Genomic DNA, 17,395 nt, shown 5'->3' on the forward strand with positions numbered 1-17,395 from the left:
TCTATGGTCTGAGGCCTATCAGAGCCTAGAAAGAGGGTCGGTGTGACGGGCAGTGGGGCGACTCCGGCACACAGCTTGCCCCAGTGGGCACAATCGTGTCCTGCTGTCGTTGCCACCACGCTGCGCCCGTGTCGGGCAACGACGCAGAGGTTTCTCGGTATTCCGGGCGCCACCCCGAGAGCCCGCCTCTGGGAGCCAACACACCGAAAAGGCTGGCGGAGGCTGGGAAGAGAGAAACACCCTCAGCAAGCGCTTACGCCAAACGCTTCCCAGCAGGCTGTGCGCGCGCCTACAACGCCCATCATGCTCCATCGGGACTGCAGGACTCCTCCTGGGAAGGCGGCAGTTCACCACGCCACCGTGCTCACACCTTAATACTCCTTCGTGTGGCATTTGTGGGAGCTCTTCAATCTGATAAGCAAGAGGGCTGCGGCCAACTCGCTATGACCTCGGAGGAAGGGTGGCTTCGGGACCGGAAGAACCTCTGGTTGCCAAGGGAACGCCAGGCGCCTTGCTGCCTGCCCATTGACTGAGGCTGTTGTGGAGGCGGAATCTTTGCTCAGGACCAGGGATCCTTCCTATGGAGGGATAGAGAGGAAAAGGCTGAGAGACGCCCGCGCCAGATTCGCATCCAGAGACGGTTACGAGCGAGTGTACCCGTTCCCGTCCCTCACCAGTTCCTGGGCCCGCAGAACTAACCTCAAAGACCAGGTATTCCCCTCACTTTCCCCACGCCCCCGCTCCCGCCCCCGTCAGCTTCAGGGTTGCTCTTCCCTATGCTTTTCACTACGTGTAATTATTTTAATTTGGGAGAGGTCGAAAAGGAATAGATTTATGCGGTGAATACTAGGGATCTCAGAAAACCGATTGAAATCGTTTGGGTGAATTTTTTGGGGGTTTTAACAATACACAATTTTGGCCTTTTATCTGATGTCTGGGAACTTTTAATTGAAATTTCATAATCAAAAACTGAAAGGCGAATAAAGATGTTTATTTTGGGGTAGTTAGAAGGTGTTATAATTCACTCTAGACACATATTTAAAGTTTAGAAAGTACAACTCCTGGTGTTTTCTTTGCCCAACCACTATCTCTGCAACTTACCTTTCACGTTCTTAACTGTGGATAAAATCCTAATTCTTCAGGACTTTTCTGGCAACAAGTAATCCTTTAGAAAGCAGTTTCTTGGGTAACAGTTAAGAGAATTTGATGAACTGGTGTGCAAAGAGAGGCAAACAATAAAATACAAAGCTGGAAAGGTAGCTTAGAGCCAAATTATGAACAACCTTAACAGCTATGCATGAAAGCTTGGAATTTATTCCGAAAGCCAGTAGTTCTCAATAGTGACTATACATCAGAAACACTATGTAGCTTCTTAAAAGACAGATGCACTAATCCATCTTCAGAAATACTAATGCAGTAGTTGATTTCCATGTGCAGCCAGGGTTGAAAATGATGGCTGAAGGAGTAGAGAGCTGCAGAAAACTTTAATTATGTGTCCCACTGTGCACTTAGGACATGATAAATAAATGTTGAGTGGCTTGAAATATTTTTTTCCTTCTTTCATGCATGCAAAAGCAAATTTATAGAAATGTATATTTACTAAGAAAGAAGCATATGATAGTTGTTTATAAAGCAACTTCAATAAATGTAACTACATCTTTTAGAATGACTGACAGTTCTTTTAAATTGAATGTCACAAGCACTGGGTGTCTGATAATCCATGAAAAAGGGACGGAAAATCACAATCCAAGATTCTGTGAAAATGAATATTCATGATCAAGCTTTGGACAATAGATGCCTTATAGTAGATGCCCATAGGGGAATGATGTGAGAAGTGGTCAGGTTGTTTTTTTAATCTGTTCAAAATTATATGGAAAATGGAAAATTATGTCTTTATATCAGTATGTTTAGTACAATAAACAACAGTGAAAATTTACTTTGAATTAAAATTGTCTCTGTGAATTGTTTTATTATATCAGAAAGCTAGCTTAAAGTAGGTTCTACAAATGCTTATCCTTAAGCCGAGATATGAAGGAATGAACTGAATGAACACAAGGAGAAAAATCAATTCAAGTGAGACAAATGGAATACCTGACATAAGCCCCCATTCCTTGGGTAAGGCGACTGTGGCTCTGTTGGAAGGCTCTATGCTTGGATGGATCGCTGTCCCTTTTTTCCCCTGTACATTATTAGAATTCAACTTTGAAACCTATCCATAATGATCTCCCAAGGGTCCTAAGCAAAGTTGATGATGCAGCCTCATTTCAAATGCAGTTGTCTTGGAAGCCTTTTATCATTTAAGTTGCTGCAGCCTCACTTCCCAGACAAGGCCGTACCTTGTCTGGGATGGTGTGGTATAAAAAAATACTGAAGGAGCTGTAAGATGACAGGCTTCTGAACCTTAGATGGAGGCGAGAATAAATCAAATAAATGAGGTTAATATTTAGAGAACTTTGAAAATGACAGTTCAAAGAGTAATTGGAAATACTTGGAACATGGGTGTATTATAGTTACTGCTGTAGCAGTCCCTACAGCAGTGTAGGGCTGACAAAAGGTATGTCTTTCTTTCTTCCACCATATAATATGTTTTGGTAAGTCATAGACCCAAAGGGAACACCTTGGGGAAGTTTCATTTGGAGACCTAACTGCTAAATTTGATAGTACCTTAGAAGGTTGTGACTAGGTTGTCACATAGTGAGCAATATGTTATCAGCCATTTTACTGGACTTCAGAATACTTCTGTTTGAATTTCTAATGGAGTTTTTATTTTTAAGTTTGCATTGGAAGGATTTTTTTTCCAAAGAAAGAATTGATAAACAAGTGAGCTAAAGAAACTAACGATATTTAAGAAAAGTAGATTATAATCTAAGATCAGTATTTATTTTCTTATTCTTTACTGATATACTAATTAAAGTTCTTTTAAAATAATACTTAACAGACTATTTCTAATAAATTGCAATTTAAAAAAATATTTTTCTTAAGTTTGATAAAATTGTGTGTGTGTGCACATGTGTGTATACATTATAAACTTTCTAAATGAATTTTTAGTGACTTAACAAATATATGTAAGGACTAAGGGAAAATTAAGATAAATATATTAGAATTCTGTTTCTCCTGATGCAGCCTAAACTGGACATACTCAAGCAAACAAACAAAAACAGTGAGTTTACTGTTTATTACTTCATATTCTTGCAAAATGCAACAATGGGGCTGGCTTCAGAAAAGATTTAGCGAGTGACTTAGATGATGTAGCTGGAATCTCAGTTTTTCTGGTCTGCCTTCTACTTTCTGAGCTTCAGCCTTAGGCTCCATGTGAACCCCATTGCCATACATTGTTCCAGATTTCCAGAAAAGCCTGCAGATGTTTTCATGTATTAAAAATGGTAGATACCACATTTTCTTCTTAAATATTATAAAATTACAATGAGGAATGTACAGTTATTTCAAGGGCATTATTCTGTGTTGCCAGGGGTTATAAACTGCCAATCTGGACTTCAGTTAAGGCTCCTTTCTGGTAATCAGCTTATACTCTGTTTACCAAATGCAAAGGTACGTTGATGTGGTTTTGACGTCATTGTATCTTTATATTATTAACTTCTATACATGCTCATATTTTCCGTACTTAATGTGCCTGTGAGTAATATCTTTTTTTTTCTTCCTGATTTGCAGCTGGTTTGTAAATATCTGAATCACATTATGGGATTGCTAGACAGGCTTTCAGAGTTGCTTGGCCTGAAGAAGAAGGAGGTTCATGTTTTGTGCCTTGGGCTAGATAATAGTGGCAAAACAACAATCATTAACAAACTTAAACCTTCAAATGTAAGTATCTTTGTTAGATACTTTATGTATTTTCTGCTAGAGGAAGTTAATATGCAAATTTATTTTGTTTGCTATTACAACGTCACGTAATCATATTATGAAATTCTATTAACATTGTACTAGCTTAAAGTAATAAGTATCGGTCAGCCATAATTTGCAGTATATTTTATGCAAATATGTAGGTAAATCTTGATTATTTAAGCTGGAATATTTTCGAAATGTCTTTTTTTCTCAAAGGTCTTCACAAATTTGTCAAGTTTACTTTCAGGTAGTGATGCCTTCTTTTTGGCTTTCTTTATAAGAGAGCAAAACAAAGGGAAAGGTGAATCATTTTTATAGGTTCCATGGATAATTAGATACTTTCCCAAGACAGTGGTATGCATACCAATAGTAAGCAAGATGACCTTTAAGTCATTTTAGTAATAAGCATATAAGCATATTTTTAAGTATATTTTATTATGTTATTATAGCAGTCCCAATTTCTTTTCCCTCTGTTCCCCTCTTCCCAGTACCCTCTTCCCTCCAGCAATCCCACCCCTCTTAGTTCATGTCCATGGGTCGTTGGCTTCACACTTTCCTATATTATTCTTAACTTCCCCCTGTCTGTTTTATACCAAGCAATTATGCTTCTTAATCCCAACACCCTTTACCCATTCCTCCCCCTTCCCCCTCCCAGCTGATAACACTCCAAATGATCCCATACCTATGATTCTGTTCCTATTCTGGTTTGCTTAGTTAGATTTTGTTTTTATTTTTTAGATTCAGTTGTTGATAGTTGTGAGTTTGTTGTCATTTTAGTGTTCATAGTTTTGATCTTTTTTTTTTCTTAAGTAAGTGCTTTTGACATTTCATATAATAATGACTTGGTGATGATGAACTCCTTTAGCTTTATGTTTGGGAAGCACTTCATCTGCCCTTACATTCTAAATGATAGCTTTGCTGGATAGAGTAATCTTGGTTGTAGGTCCTTGCTTTTCATCACCTAGACTACTTGCCAGTCCCTTCTGCCTGCAAAGTTTCTTTTGAAAAATCAGGTGATAGTCTTACAGGCACCCCTTTGTAGGTAACTCTCTGCTTTTATCTTGCTGCTTTTAAGATTCTCTCTTTATCTTTCACCTTTGGCATTTTAATGATGATGTGTCTTGGTGTGGCCCTCCTTGGGTCTAGCTTGTTTGGGACTCTCTGTGCTTCCTGGACTTGTATGTCTGTGTCCTTCGCCAAAATTGGGAAGTTTTCCTTCATTATTTTTTTACTTAAATTTCAATTTCTTGCTCTTCCTCCTCTTCTGGCACCCCTGTGATTCAGATGATGGCATGTTTAAAGTTGTTCCAGGTGTTCTTAAGCCTCTCCTCATTTTTTTTCAATTCTTATTCCCTCACTCTGTACTGGTTGACTGTTTTTTTCTTCCTTATGTCCCAAATTGTTGATTTGAACCCCAGTTTCCTTCCCTTCACCATTGGTTTTGTATGGATTTTCCTATGTTTCACTTAGCATAGCCTTCACTTCCCTTATGCATTTGCTGTACTCAAGCATACCTGTCAAGCCTGTGAGCATCTTTATCACCAGGGTTTTGAATTCTGTCTGTTAGGTTGGCTATTTCCTCATCGCTTAGTTCTCCCACTGGAACCTTGATCTGTTCTCCCTTTTGGGCCATACTTCTCTTTCTCCTCATCTTGACAGGCTCCTGTGTTTGCTTCTGTGTCTTAGGTAGAGTTGTCACACCTGTTACATTATAGAGGGCAGAGCCTTAGCTATTCATCAGTACAGGGCGACCTGTTTCACACGTTGTGGTGCTGTATGTGGGGAAGGGGTCTGAGAGGAAACTACCACTTGCTCAGCACTCGCCCCTTTTCCAGGCACTTCTTCCACTTCCATATGGGACTGGCACCTCTCTAGCTATTGCCCTGGCCGTAGTTCCCAGAGTGGGTGGATCTGCAGACATTCTAGGACTATGGGGGCCCTTTAAATAAGCAGACTCTGCTGAGAGACCGGCAGTTTCTTCCACCCCAACCCCCACTGGTTTGCACAGTCAGAAACAATAAGGCTTTATTTTTCCCAGCACTGGGACCGTGAGCTGTGTGGTCTGATCTGGAGCTGGCATCTTTCCTGACTTTTTAAAATGTGTGACTGTGCTTTCCACTGGCCTACACTGCTACCACCACACTGCGTCCTCTCCGCCCCTGCTCCGCCCCTCCTACCTGTCTGGATAAGTATTTCTTCTTTATATCTTTGTTTGTTGGACTTACATGCAGCTCAATTTTCTGGAACTTCTGGTTGTCTCTAGTTTTGAAGTTGTTGTATTCCTTCTTAGTTGTGGAGGGAGACGCAGTATGTCTGTCTAGGCCTGCATCTTGGCCAGAAGTCCTCCGCATATTATTTTAATAACTGAAAAATGCAATATATAAAGCTAGTACATTCAACACATGACACACAAGTTTAAGCTGTGTTCTGCTACATGTAAAGGAAACCCAGTGGACTAAAAAAATAGAAGCTTCTTTTTCTATCCCCACAAAAAGTGTAGAGGAGGTATTCCTGGGCAGGTGTGGTAACTACATGATCATAAGAGATCCAGATATCTTCCATCTTTCGCTGTACTATTTTTAGTGCCTGGTTTCCATCCTCAAGATCTCCACATGGTCCCTTTGTTCAACTATCATATCTGTATTCTAAGTTACAGGAAGGAGGAAAGAACAGGGTAAATGAATAGGCCTTCTTTCTAAATAAGCCTTCTCTGAAGAGCTCACCGAAAAGCTCAAACTTATGACTCTTTCTTATATCTCACTGGCTACTGCTATCTGTAAATAAGGTTGTTTTTTGAAGCAGGGCATATTACTCCTTTCAAAAATAATAGGGGTCCTGTAAATATGGAAGAAGAAAATGTATATTGGGTAGACAACTAACATTTACAGTTGTTAAGTATGTTTATGTGAAAAAACCATTCGTCAATTAATGAATAATGTTGAGTCCGATAGGGCCAACATAAGGAAGCTGGTACACTTTGTGACTAAATGACTAGAGAGTGGGAAATGTTGCTCCTAAATACAGTAATTAAAGGTGGACTTCCTTGCCTCCAAACAGTGCTTCAGGTTGGGCAGAATGACTTACTGCTCCATTTTCTTTTGCAACAGCTTCAGTTTTACTTCTCTTTAGTTGGAAATTGCTTCGGAATTGAGAAAATGCCGTTATTTCTTTTCTTCTACAGAGATGAGTATGCCATTTAAAAACAACTAATTACTTGTGTATTTTCAGGTGGGAAGTAGTTTGAAGTAGCTGGGATAAGAACCTGAAAATGGATTTGGAAGGAAATATATGTATTTTAAGAGGGCTCCCAGCTGAGTTGGGAATCAGTTGAGATGTACATGCTGAAGTCAGACAGAGATCAAAAATACCGACTTTATTGAAAAGGTTGATTTTGGAGGGCAAAGTTTAGGTCTGGCCAGAGAACTTGCCAACACTCTTTAGCCAAAATGTCAAGGTTTCCTTTTTAAAAAGATCCAGCTCTTCCAGATTTACTGCGTAGCTAAGAACTGATAAGAATGCATGCTTTCAATAAGCATGCGGCTTTCAAGTGAGAGAAAGACAGACAGGCAGAACCAAGGATATTCAGTTGCATTATACAAACTTAAGCAGAAAAGTCATTTATTTTCTCCCATGGAAAGGAATAAATTGGGAGAGGAAAGATAGAGAAACTAAGAATATAATTTTAATGGAGTTTTCTCTTATATGAAAACAGGGAAAAAGAGGTTCTTCCCCAATAAGGAAAAGAACAGGTTAAAAAGCCAACATGTACATATAGGAGTCTGTCTTTTGACCTAGGTGATTACAAGGAATTTCTTTATCAGTTCTGAAGTGGAAGATACAGCATCCTATCTAATTGGATGGGATCCAGAACTGAATTTAGAGAACAATGGATGTATGGTTAAAAAAAGTAGAACCATACCCAACCTGCCTCAAAAGTAATTTTTTTTGTAAAAATAGTTGCAAATAAATAGAAAATGATTGAAACCAGAGCCACAGTTAATAGCTTTCAAACGGACACCCTACCACCACCACCACCACCACCACCACCAACACCCCAGTGCCTACTATGCTCAAATTGGGAGAAATAACTTTCAAAGAACAAAATAGAAATTATGGTCTCTTTATCTGTCATCTCCAACAGTTCAGTGATTTCTCTCCCAAGACATGATATTACCATAAGAATAATCTTTGATGTGGATAGGAACAGCTTTCTCCCTAAACAATGTTTGGTCCTTTGAGGGCACTTGCTCTTATCTTTTTACCTTAGTTACAGAATTTTTTTTCATAATTTCTTCTGGCGTTTCTAGAGATTTGGGGCAAAAGAGGAAGGAAGCAGCATGTGTTCAGTCTGTCATCTTGAAAGATTGTGATATTCCCATTTCAGACTGGTCTTGCAGAACTATGGACCCTGCCTCATACACCATATTCTGGAGAGCCCTTAGGAAAATCTGGGTACACAGCGATTAGCTAAGACTATTTTTTTTTGCTTTTCAACATCTCTGTCTGTCTGTTATCTCTGGTGAGTTATGGAACTAGCAACTGTCCTTTCTCCTCACAGCAATTGACCTCTAATCCTGAGAGCAGAATAAGTTGTAAATTATGGAACTAGCAACTATCCCTCTTTCTCACAGCAATTGACCTCTAGTTGTTAGAGCAGACTAAATTGCTTTGCTTTAAAAAAAAAAGTCTTGGTGACAATAGCCAAGAGGCTACTTGAAATGGATTTCTTAAAGACCCCCAAACCTCTGTCACCCAGGTATAGGTACACTTGCTTCCTCCCTACCTTTGAACCAGAGAAGAGCCTCTTATGAGTTTAGTATTAGAAACATTATTTTTAATAACCTAAGTGAACTGTAGAAACCTACAATGCTATGTCGGGAATATTAAAAAAAAAATTGCAAACCTCATTTTATAGTAAAGTGGTCCCATATTTTTTTGTGTAGATAAAATCATTTTCTAGATAGCTAAATACTTCCTGGACCCAAACCGATTTTTAATATTAAGCTGTCCTAATGTCTATTTATTGTTTATATATTGAGGTCGCTGATGTTTTCTAAACTAATGAGTAGGAAGAGAAGCATTTTAACCCGATCGCTCTTCTCAAGAATCTGGTCTTAGCTGTCTTTTCCTTAGTGATGCACTCTGTAAACAACTTTCTTTTAAAATTCCCATTTTTTTCTCCCATTTCTCAACATAAATGCTTTCATACAGTTTTCTATTCTTAGCATTTAAAATAATCTGAAATTATCTTGTATATTTGGTTGGTAACTTGTTTATTAAATTTTCCTTCATAAATTTAAATTTTATAAGAGTATGGATCTTGTATTGTTCAACACTGAATCCCAAATACCTAAAATACTGCTTGGTACTTAAAATATATTTTTGGACAAATGGACGGATGGCTGGGTTTTTTTCTGTTTTCATTTTTGGGGAAACACTGATGATTGATTGCACCAAGGATATCATTTTTACTAGACTTAATGAAACTAACCAAATAAGGTCTCTCTCAGAAATCTCCTTCTCTGCTTGTTGATGGTGGTCTACCCACTTTGGTAATAATAACCCCTATATTCTTTGCTTACTTTGTACCATTCCCTTTCCAGTTTAGAGAATGGCCAAAATGCATTTGTTCCTGGATAGAGCAGAGGAATGGTAATGTCAAAGACTATTTTTTGGAATCTGGAGGAGAATGAATCCCAGTTGGATGTGGAAGCACTAGCTCACATATATCTTATTCTACTCTGCTTAATTTGTGTAGTTTCTTCTTTCTAATAAGCTTCCATTAGAACTTTAGAAGTGAGAGGAAAAAAGAAAGTTGATTAATTTTATCCCTATTAAGTAAAACAGCAAGTTAAAGGGAGCTTCCCTGGAAACAAGAATTTGTGAAGAAACTGTGCAGTTTTGGAGAGGCTATATGAATGTTTACAATTCATTGACAACAAGGCTACTATTTTCAGAGATTTCTTAAATCTTTAACTTGCTCACTTTCTTACTGTTGGTATGTATTTCCTAGTAATAGCTGATGATTGTATCACAAGATTGGCACATATTTAAAATCAAAACAGTGGGATATTTTGGAATTTAGGAAACTCCTTATCCCTAAGTTTCTTGTGCATTGAAGGAACCCTAAGGTATAGGCAGGAATCTGAGTAGCAGGAAAAAAATTTCTAACATCAACAAAAAGAAAGATATTTTTGGAGGAATACGGGGCACTTCATAAGATGGAAGAAAAAGCTAAATAAACAAACTCCTGAAAGGCAAAACCAGGGCATCTCTGAGTGTACCGTTTCACTTAGCACATTAACATTAGTGACTTTTCAGTTTCTGCCTTTCAATTTTAATGTTAAATTTCCAGAAGGAAACTAGCAAAGTGCACATAATGATGTGAGACAACAACTTCCCCTCTACTCCTGCTTTCACATAAAAACAACGAGATTAACTGAAGGGGGATTTTTTTAAAGTTAACTTGGAGTATGGAGAAAATTGAGGACATGGATAAAACCAGTAAGAGTAATTATAATAATAGCAGACATTCATTGAGTATTTACTATGGGCCAGACACTGTGTTGAGTATATTGCCTCCATTAACTCATTTAATTTTCATATAAGTTTATGAGTTAAGGATTATAATATCTTTTAAATTTGAGAAAACTAAGGCTTAGAGAAATTAAGTAACTTGTCTAAGGTAGCATATTAGCAGTTAGGAGCCCGTTGTAATTCAAAGCGAGAAATGATAAGGGCTTGACGTAAGTTAGTAAGATGGAACCAATAAAGCATAGAGAATGGTTATATAGAGAATATAAAATGGAAAGAAGTCAAGAATAACTCCTAGGCATCTGAATCAGAAAGTGGATGATTTTTATTCAAAAGTAGGAACAGTTTTGATGGTGGAAATGTTAGGAGACACCTTGTGAAGTTGTCAGTATAAGGCACGTTACTAGCCTGTGGGCCTTGTCCCCGGTTCTCCTTCTGCACTCTTACCCACCTGCAATTTCTTCACAAAGAACTCCCCACAGTGGCCTTCCAGACCTTCCCTCCCTTACTTCATTGCATACAGCTCTATCCCTCACACAGTGCATTTTGGACTTGCAGATCTTCTACTTTTCCCAAGTGGTAAGTTTCTTCCTGTCTTAGGATTATTGCACTGGAATGGTCTTTGCCAAGGTCTTGTCATAGCTTTTCCTCTTCTTGATATTCACTCCTTGGTCAGATGTCGCCTCCTCAGGATCCTCTGCCCTGTTAACCCTCACCCCCAATCACCTTTCATTGTACTTATCACTGCCCAAAATTGTGTTATTGCTTATAACTTAATTGTTTATTACTGTTTACCTCCTCTAGATTATAAACTCCATGGGAGCAGGTACTGTGTAGATTCACTGTCCAGGCATGAGAACAGTCCCCATAGCACATATAAACTCAATCAGTATGTGTTGAAAGATTAGAAAGTCCTACATTTGAACTCAGGGTCTTATCAAACCACTCTTAAGTCCATGTTAACTTGCAGCAAGCCACACAAAGTGTGAATTATATATATATTAGCCCTGGCTGGTTTGGCTCAGTGGATTGAGCGTCGGCCTGCGAGCTAAGTGTCGCTGGTTCGATCTTCCAGTCAGGGCACATCAGAGAAGGAAAACTCTGACTCCAAAAAACCTCCGCTGCCTTGCGGCATACCTCTTCAGGGGAAAGGCTAAGAGAGTAAACCCCGACAGAAAATCCGGAACCGGAGTTCCTAAGGCGGTTTGACGTTGTAGTCAACACCGGCAACTCCTGCGGCGCACCTGAAGCCAAGCTGTATTGACTCCGTCTTTCCCTTGGACCCTTCAGCTGCGAAGAGAGGGGGGGTCTGCTGCATGGGCAACAGCAGACCCTCCATATCACCCTGCCCAGGCTCTGTAGCTTCAGCTTCACTGGAGAGGACACTCCAGCGTCATCGCAAGATGTCGATTCAACACGGGAGGAGACAGATACCGTGTCACTCCCGAGTCGGACTGCACAACCATTCTCGGCGGTGCAGATAGACTCTTAAGAAGCTACACCATCGTCTCTCGAGACGGACGGCTGCCGACGACGATATATATATATATATATAATACAAATTCATATTTAGTAAACCTTAAACTTCTATAAATTTATCCCCAGTGATCCTGTTGTAAAAATTGTTATTTTGTCTAATCCTGCCATCTCATTAGTAACAGACTTTAGACTTGGAAAATCTAGATGCTTTCTTTTTTAACCTGAGGAAAAAACGTCATCTTTGATGATTGCAATTTTCTTCTTTTAAATTATACTTTATTGATCTTGCTATTACAGTTGTCCCAATTTTTCCACCTTTGTGCCCCCCCAACCCAGCATCCCCAACTTCCTCAGGCAATCCCCACCCCTTTGTTCATGTCCATGGGTCATGCATATAATTTCTGTGGTTAATCCATTTCCTGTACTGTACTTTTTATCCCCATGGCTATTCTGTAACTACCAATTTGTAGTTCTTAATCCCCTCACCTCTTCACCCATTCCCCTATATGCTCCCTCCCATCTGGCAACCATCAAAACACTCTTTGTATCCATGACTCTGTCTCTGTTCTTGTTTGCTTAGTGTGATTTTTAGATTCAGTTGTTTACAGGAATGTGTTTAGTGCCATTTCATTGTTCATAGTTTTGATCTTTTTTTCCTTAACTAAGTCACTAACATTTCATGTAATAATGGTTTGGTGAGATTAACTCCTTTACGTTAGGTTTGTGCCCAGAAGAAGGGAGGAGTCAGGTGGACCAGTTCACAGCCTTTATTGAAGGATGTTCAAGCAGGCAGCTGAGTCTGAGCAGACAACAGCAGCAAGGGAAGGGGTAGAGGGGTTTTAAGGGCATAGAGCAGACCCCCAAGGGGCTGAAAAACCCTGCTGGTCTGCTCCAGAGTCCAGGATGTAGGTGAAATAATAATGCCTTCTGGTTAGGGATATTTGCTCTTGGAACAGAAAGTCCAAAAGATTTATGGCCCTTGCTCCTGGGAAATGCTCAAGGGAGGAGAAACTAGGTCTCAGCAGGATGCTGGCAGCTATGCCTCAGTTGCCTCTGACAGTAGGGAACTTCATGATCAAATACATGGCCGGTGATGGATACCCTCTTTGTTTTAACACAGGTGTTGGCTCAGGTCCTGCGAGATTGCAGGCCATGGTTCCCAAGAACACAGTGACCACTGACCATAGCCTGTTTTGCAAGTCCTGCCACAGTTGGCAGTTTTTAGGGCAGGCAGCATGGAGTCTCTGGCCCTAACACTTTAGTTACTCTTGTCTGGTAAGCTCTTTATCTTCCCTTCAATTCTAAATGATAGCTCTGCTGCGCAGATCAATCTTGGCTGTAGGTCCTTGCTTTTCATGACTTTGAATATACCTTGCCAATCTCTTCTAGCCTGCCAAGTTTCCTTTGAGAAATCAGCCGACAGTCGTATGGGAACTCCCCTCTAGGTAACTAACTGCTTTTCTTTTGCTGCTTTTAAGATTCTTTCTTTATCTTTAACCTTTGGCATTTTAATTATGATGTGTCTTGGAGTGGATCTCTTTGGTTTTATCTTGTTTGGGAATTACTGTACTTCCTGGATTTCCATGTCCATTTCCTTCACCAAATTAGGGAAATTTTCTTTCATTATATTTTCAACTAAATTTCCAATTTTTTGCTCTCTCTGTTCTCCTTCTGGCACCCCCATGATATGAATGTTGGAACGCTTGAAGTTGTCCCAGAGGCCCTTTACACTGTCCTCATCTTTTGGATTCTTTCTTTCTTCTTGTTCTGATTGGTTGTTTTTTGCTTCCTTATGTTCCAAATCATTGATTTGATTCTTGACCTCATCCACTCTGCTGTTGTTGCCCTATAAGTTATTCTTTATTTCAATTAGTGTGTCCTTCATTTCTGACTGGATCTTTTCTATGCTACTGAGGTCTTCACTAAGTTCCTTGAGCATCCTTATAAGCAGTATTTTGAACTCTGTATCTGATAGATTGCTTATCTTCACTTCAGTTAGCTCTTTCTTGGGAATTTTGTTCTGTTCTTTCATTTGGGCCTTGTTTCTTTGTCTCCTCATTTTGGCAGCCTCCCTGTATTTGTTTCTATGTATTAGGTAAAGATACTTTGACTCTGTGTCTTGGTAGTGTGGCCTAATGTAGTAGGTGTCCTGTAGGGTCCAGTGGCACAGCCTCCCCTATCACCCAAGCTGGGTACTTGAGGTGAGCTCTTTGTGTGGACTCCTCCTGTCGTTGAGCCTTGATTGCTCTTGGCAGATCAATGGGAGGAATTTGCCCAGACCAGTCAGCTGCAAGGACTGGCTCTGACCACTGACCAGCAACCTCTGCCCTCTGTGGAGGATCATCTGTGCAGGGGCAGGGTGGTGGTGTCCCAACATGATCTCTAGCTGCCCACTGAGTGTGCTGGCCCTGGGTTTTCCCGGGTGGTGCAGGCCAGGGTCATCTACCACCTACATTCCCCGGGGGCTACCCAGCATGAGCTACAGAGCAGTCTTCGGATGGGTGCTACTTGTGCTGGGGTTGGAGATTCCCAGGCAAAGCCAAACTGTGATCTAAATCTGGCTGCTGCTAGTGCCAGGACTGGGGCCACTTAGCCAAAGGTACAGGGGCTGGGGGCTTGCTGAGGCTGTTTGTTCTTGTTTGAGAGGATTTAGAAAGATGTAAAGCCTAAGCCAAGACCAGCTATTCATATTGAAAAACCACTGTTAACAGCTTGGGTGGGATGAGGCCTCAGAGATTCCCCAATGTAGAACAAACCCTGTGAGCCAGGTTGATGGAGTCTCAGATATGGCTCCCTTCTGCCAGCTCTGACTCTGTAGGGGGAGAGCTCAGAAAAGGAAACATGGCCTTTGCTCACCTTTCTCTCTGGGAGAAAGCTCTCCCCCAGCCTCACCCAGATTCCAGACACTTCAGTTCCTCCCCTTATACCACTGGCGCCTTTCAACCTGCTATCCCTGTGCTGAAGCTCAGAGGGAGTGAGTCTGAGTAAGTCTATGTGCGAGCTCTTTAAGAGGCACTCCTTGGGACTCCAGTAGTTCCTTTCACCCCGTCAAACCCTGATGGTGTTTACAGCCAGAAATTGTGGGGACTTACTTTTCTGGCACTGGAATCTTGGGCTGGGGGACATGGTGTGGGGCTGGAACCCCTCATTCCTGAGCTATCCCTCCCAAATTTTTATCCACCACACATGGGTGTGAGACCAGCCTGTTCTGCGTCTTCGCATCTCCACCAGCCTGGATAGGTATGGTCTCTTTAGTTCCATAGTCGTCAGACTTCTATTCAACTCAATTTCTGATGGTTCTGAGTGATGGTTGTTTTGTAGTTTAGTTGTAGTTTTGATGTGGTTGTGCAAGGAGGCAAGCTGTGTTTACCTATGCCTCTCTCTTGACTGAAAGTCTGATAATGGCAAATTTTTAAATTTTGTCTTTTCTCTTAAAGGTTCAATCTCAAGATATAGTTCCAACAATAGGATTCAGCATAGAGAAATTCAAATCATCCAGGTAATGTTCTCTTCATTATACTTATGACTAAATTGTTGTGGGTAAAAAATAATAATACTAGGTCTACCTAGTCATTCCTCCTACCATAAGAAAAAGTTATTTGTTTCTTTAGAAGCCCATAGGTGTTAAAATATATGTACCGCTACCTCTGGATTATTTTCAGAATTTAGAATTTAGACAAATGCTGCTGATCTCACTAGCAAAGAACATCTTCTTTTTTATGTTACTCATTATAAGATCTTACTTCTATTCAGCACTTATTTTATGGCATTTTTGCTTGAAAATTTGCCTGAGTTAAATATTGTATATTCAAGGGTGGTGTCTTTTATTGAAAACAATGTAAAAGTTTAAGTGAAAGTTACACTTTAAAGTCGGTAGCTTATAATATAGTCACGGGTTTTTTACTGTTTTTTTAGTTTGTCTTTTACAGTGTTTGACATGTCAGGTCAAGGACGATACAGGAATCTCTGGGAACACTATTATAAGTAAGTATGTTTGTGAATGTTGGTTAACTAGATGGGTATATTGTAATAAATAATGATTGGAAATCCAAGTGATCTCATGGGCTGGGTTACAGAGTTTATTTTTCATATAGTTTAAGCACATGCCCTAATTTTTTTTAAAGTATAGTCACACTTCACATTATTTCTCATATGCATGAAATCTTTCATAACCTTGGACCTCTGCATGTACCGTTCTCTGTTTTTAATACCACATTCTACCCTACTTCTTTGCTGCTTACGGTTAGTGTATTCATTCTTTAAGGACTAGCTCAAAAGTCACTTCCTCAATGAAATTGCAGTGTTTTGCCCAGTTACTCTGCCAGTGCTCACATAGTACTTTCACATCTCTGTAATCATACTCACTATATCTTAAAGTCATGTACCATAGCTGCCTCCCTAATGGGATTGCAAACTCCTCCTCAAGAGCACGGATTATTTTTCATTCAGATTATTTCTTCAAGGCCATGTATGATGCTGGGCATATAGGTCAGTAAATATTTATTGAATAAATTTAGTTAAAATAACAGTACTCTTAACAATTGATCCATTTGTTCTGTAAGCTATTCTAAAAATAATTTTTAGCCGAGGCAAGTCAAGCACTCGCTAATCATGTTAGAGTAACAGCTGTCAGGTTATTAGGATCCAAAAGTCTGCATTCAGTGTTAAAATGAATTCATTAACTTCTAATATTGCTAAGATACTCCTTCATTTAAAGGCAGTGTAACTCACTTTTAGAATCTGAAACTTACAAACAATATTCCTTGACTAAATGCCCCTTTTGTCTGTATAGACTCTAGCCTTGAAATGGTATGTGATCACTGCTAGATCAGATTTTGATTTTGGTTAACCTTTTCCTGCTAATATGAGAACGAACATTGTGTTTCTCAGATAGGAACCAAGAAGGCTTATTTCAGATATTCTTTTCAGTGAGTACTTTATTAGATTGAAGTTGTATATTTATCCAGAGGACTTCTGAGGTAGAGAGAAAAGAGTGCTTCAGATCTGAGGGTCAGTTTGGAAAAGGAACAGTGGCATGTTCTGGTATCATGCATTGAATTTTCTGGAGAAATATGAGTTGCTTTTTTTTCTTCCTTTTTCTTACAAAAACCTGAATTTTCAGTATAGAACTTTTTAATTCCTTCTCCAAAAAGTAGTAAAAAATTATTGGTTATAAAAATTGTATTTTAGCTACTTTTATAAAATAACACTTATTTTAATTACTTTACAGAAAACAAAAATACTTAGAAAATAGAAACTTTTTTTTAAATCTTTTCTTCATAATTTTTTTGGAGGAAGCTGCTGAATTCATGAATATTATAGATAAATTGTAGGCTGAATGGTTAAACAGTTACTATTGAGGAGTCTACAATAATAGTACATTTATTTCTTGTATTTATGCATTTCTGATTATTAAAGAACAGGTGCATTTTAATCTATTAGATGGAAATATTTGAAAGATTGTTTTTTGGAATATGTAATGCACACTCTACATAATTGAGAAAGGAGCCTTCTAAATTATATACCATGTATAGTTTTTTAT

General features: G+C 39.4%; 1 protein-coding gene across 1 annotated transcript in view; it reads left to right on the top strand.

Annotated features, from left to right (window-relative positions):
* Positions 1-465: 465 nt before the first annotated feature.
* The window catches only part of LOC150021358 (ADP-ribosylation factor-like protein 6), a 90,539-nt gene continuing 73,609 nt past the window's right edge, over positions 466-17,395 (top strand). Inside the window, exons 1-4 of the mRNA XM_090286703.1 lie at positions 466-711; positions 3,670-3,819; positions 15,291-15,352; positions 15,769-15,837. Coding sequence (XP_090142829.1) covers positions 3,697-3,819; positions 15,291-15,352; positions 15,769-15,837 — 254 coding nt within the window. The 5' untranslated portion in view covers positions 466-711; positions 3,670-3,696. The remainder of the gene's footprint in view (positions 712-3,669; positions 3,820-15,290; positions 15,353-15,768; positions 15,838-17,395) is intronic.

Source organism: Furipterus horrens, unplaced genomic scaffold, assembly GCF_987537825.1.
Source record: "Furipterus horrens unplaced genomic scaffold, mFurHor1.1.pri manual_scaffold_1, whole genome shotgun sequence".
Classification (NCBI taxonomy): domain Eukaryota; kingdom Metazoa; phylum Chordata; class Mammalia; order Chiroptera; family Furipteridae; genus Furipterus; species Furipterus horrens.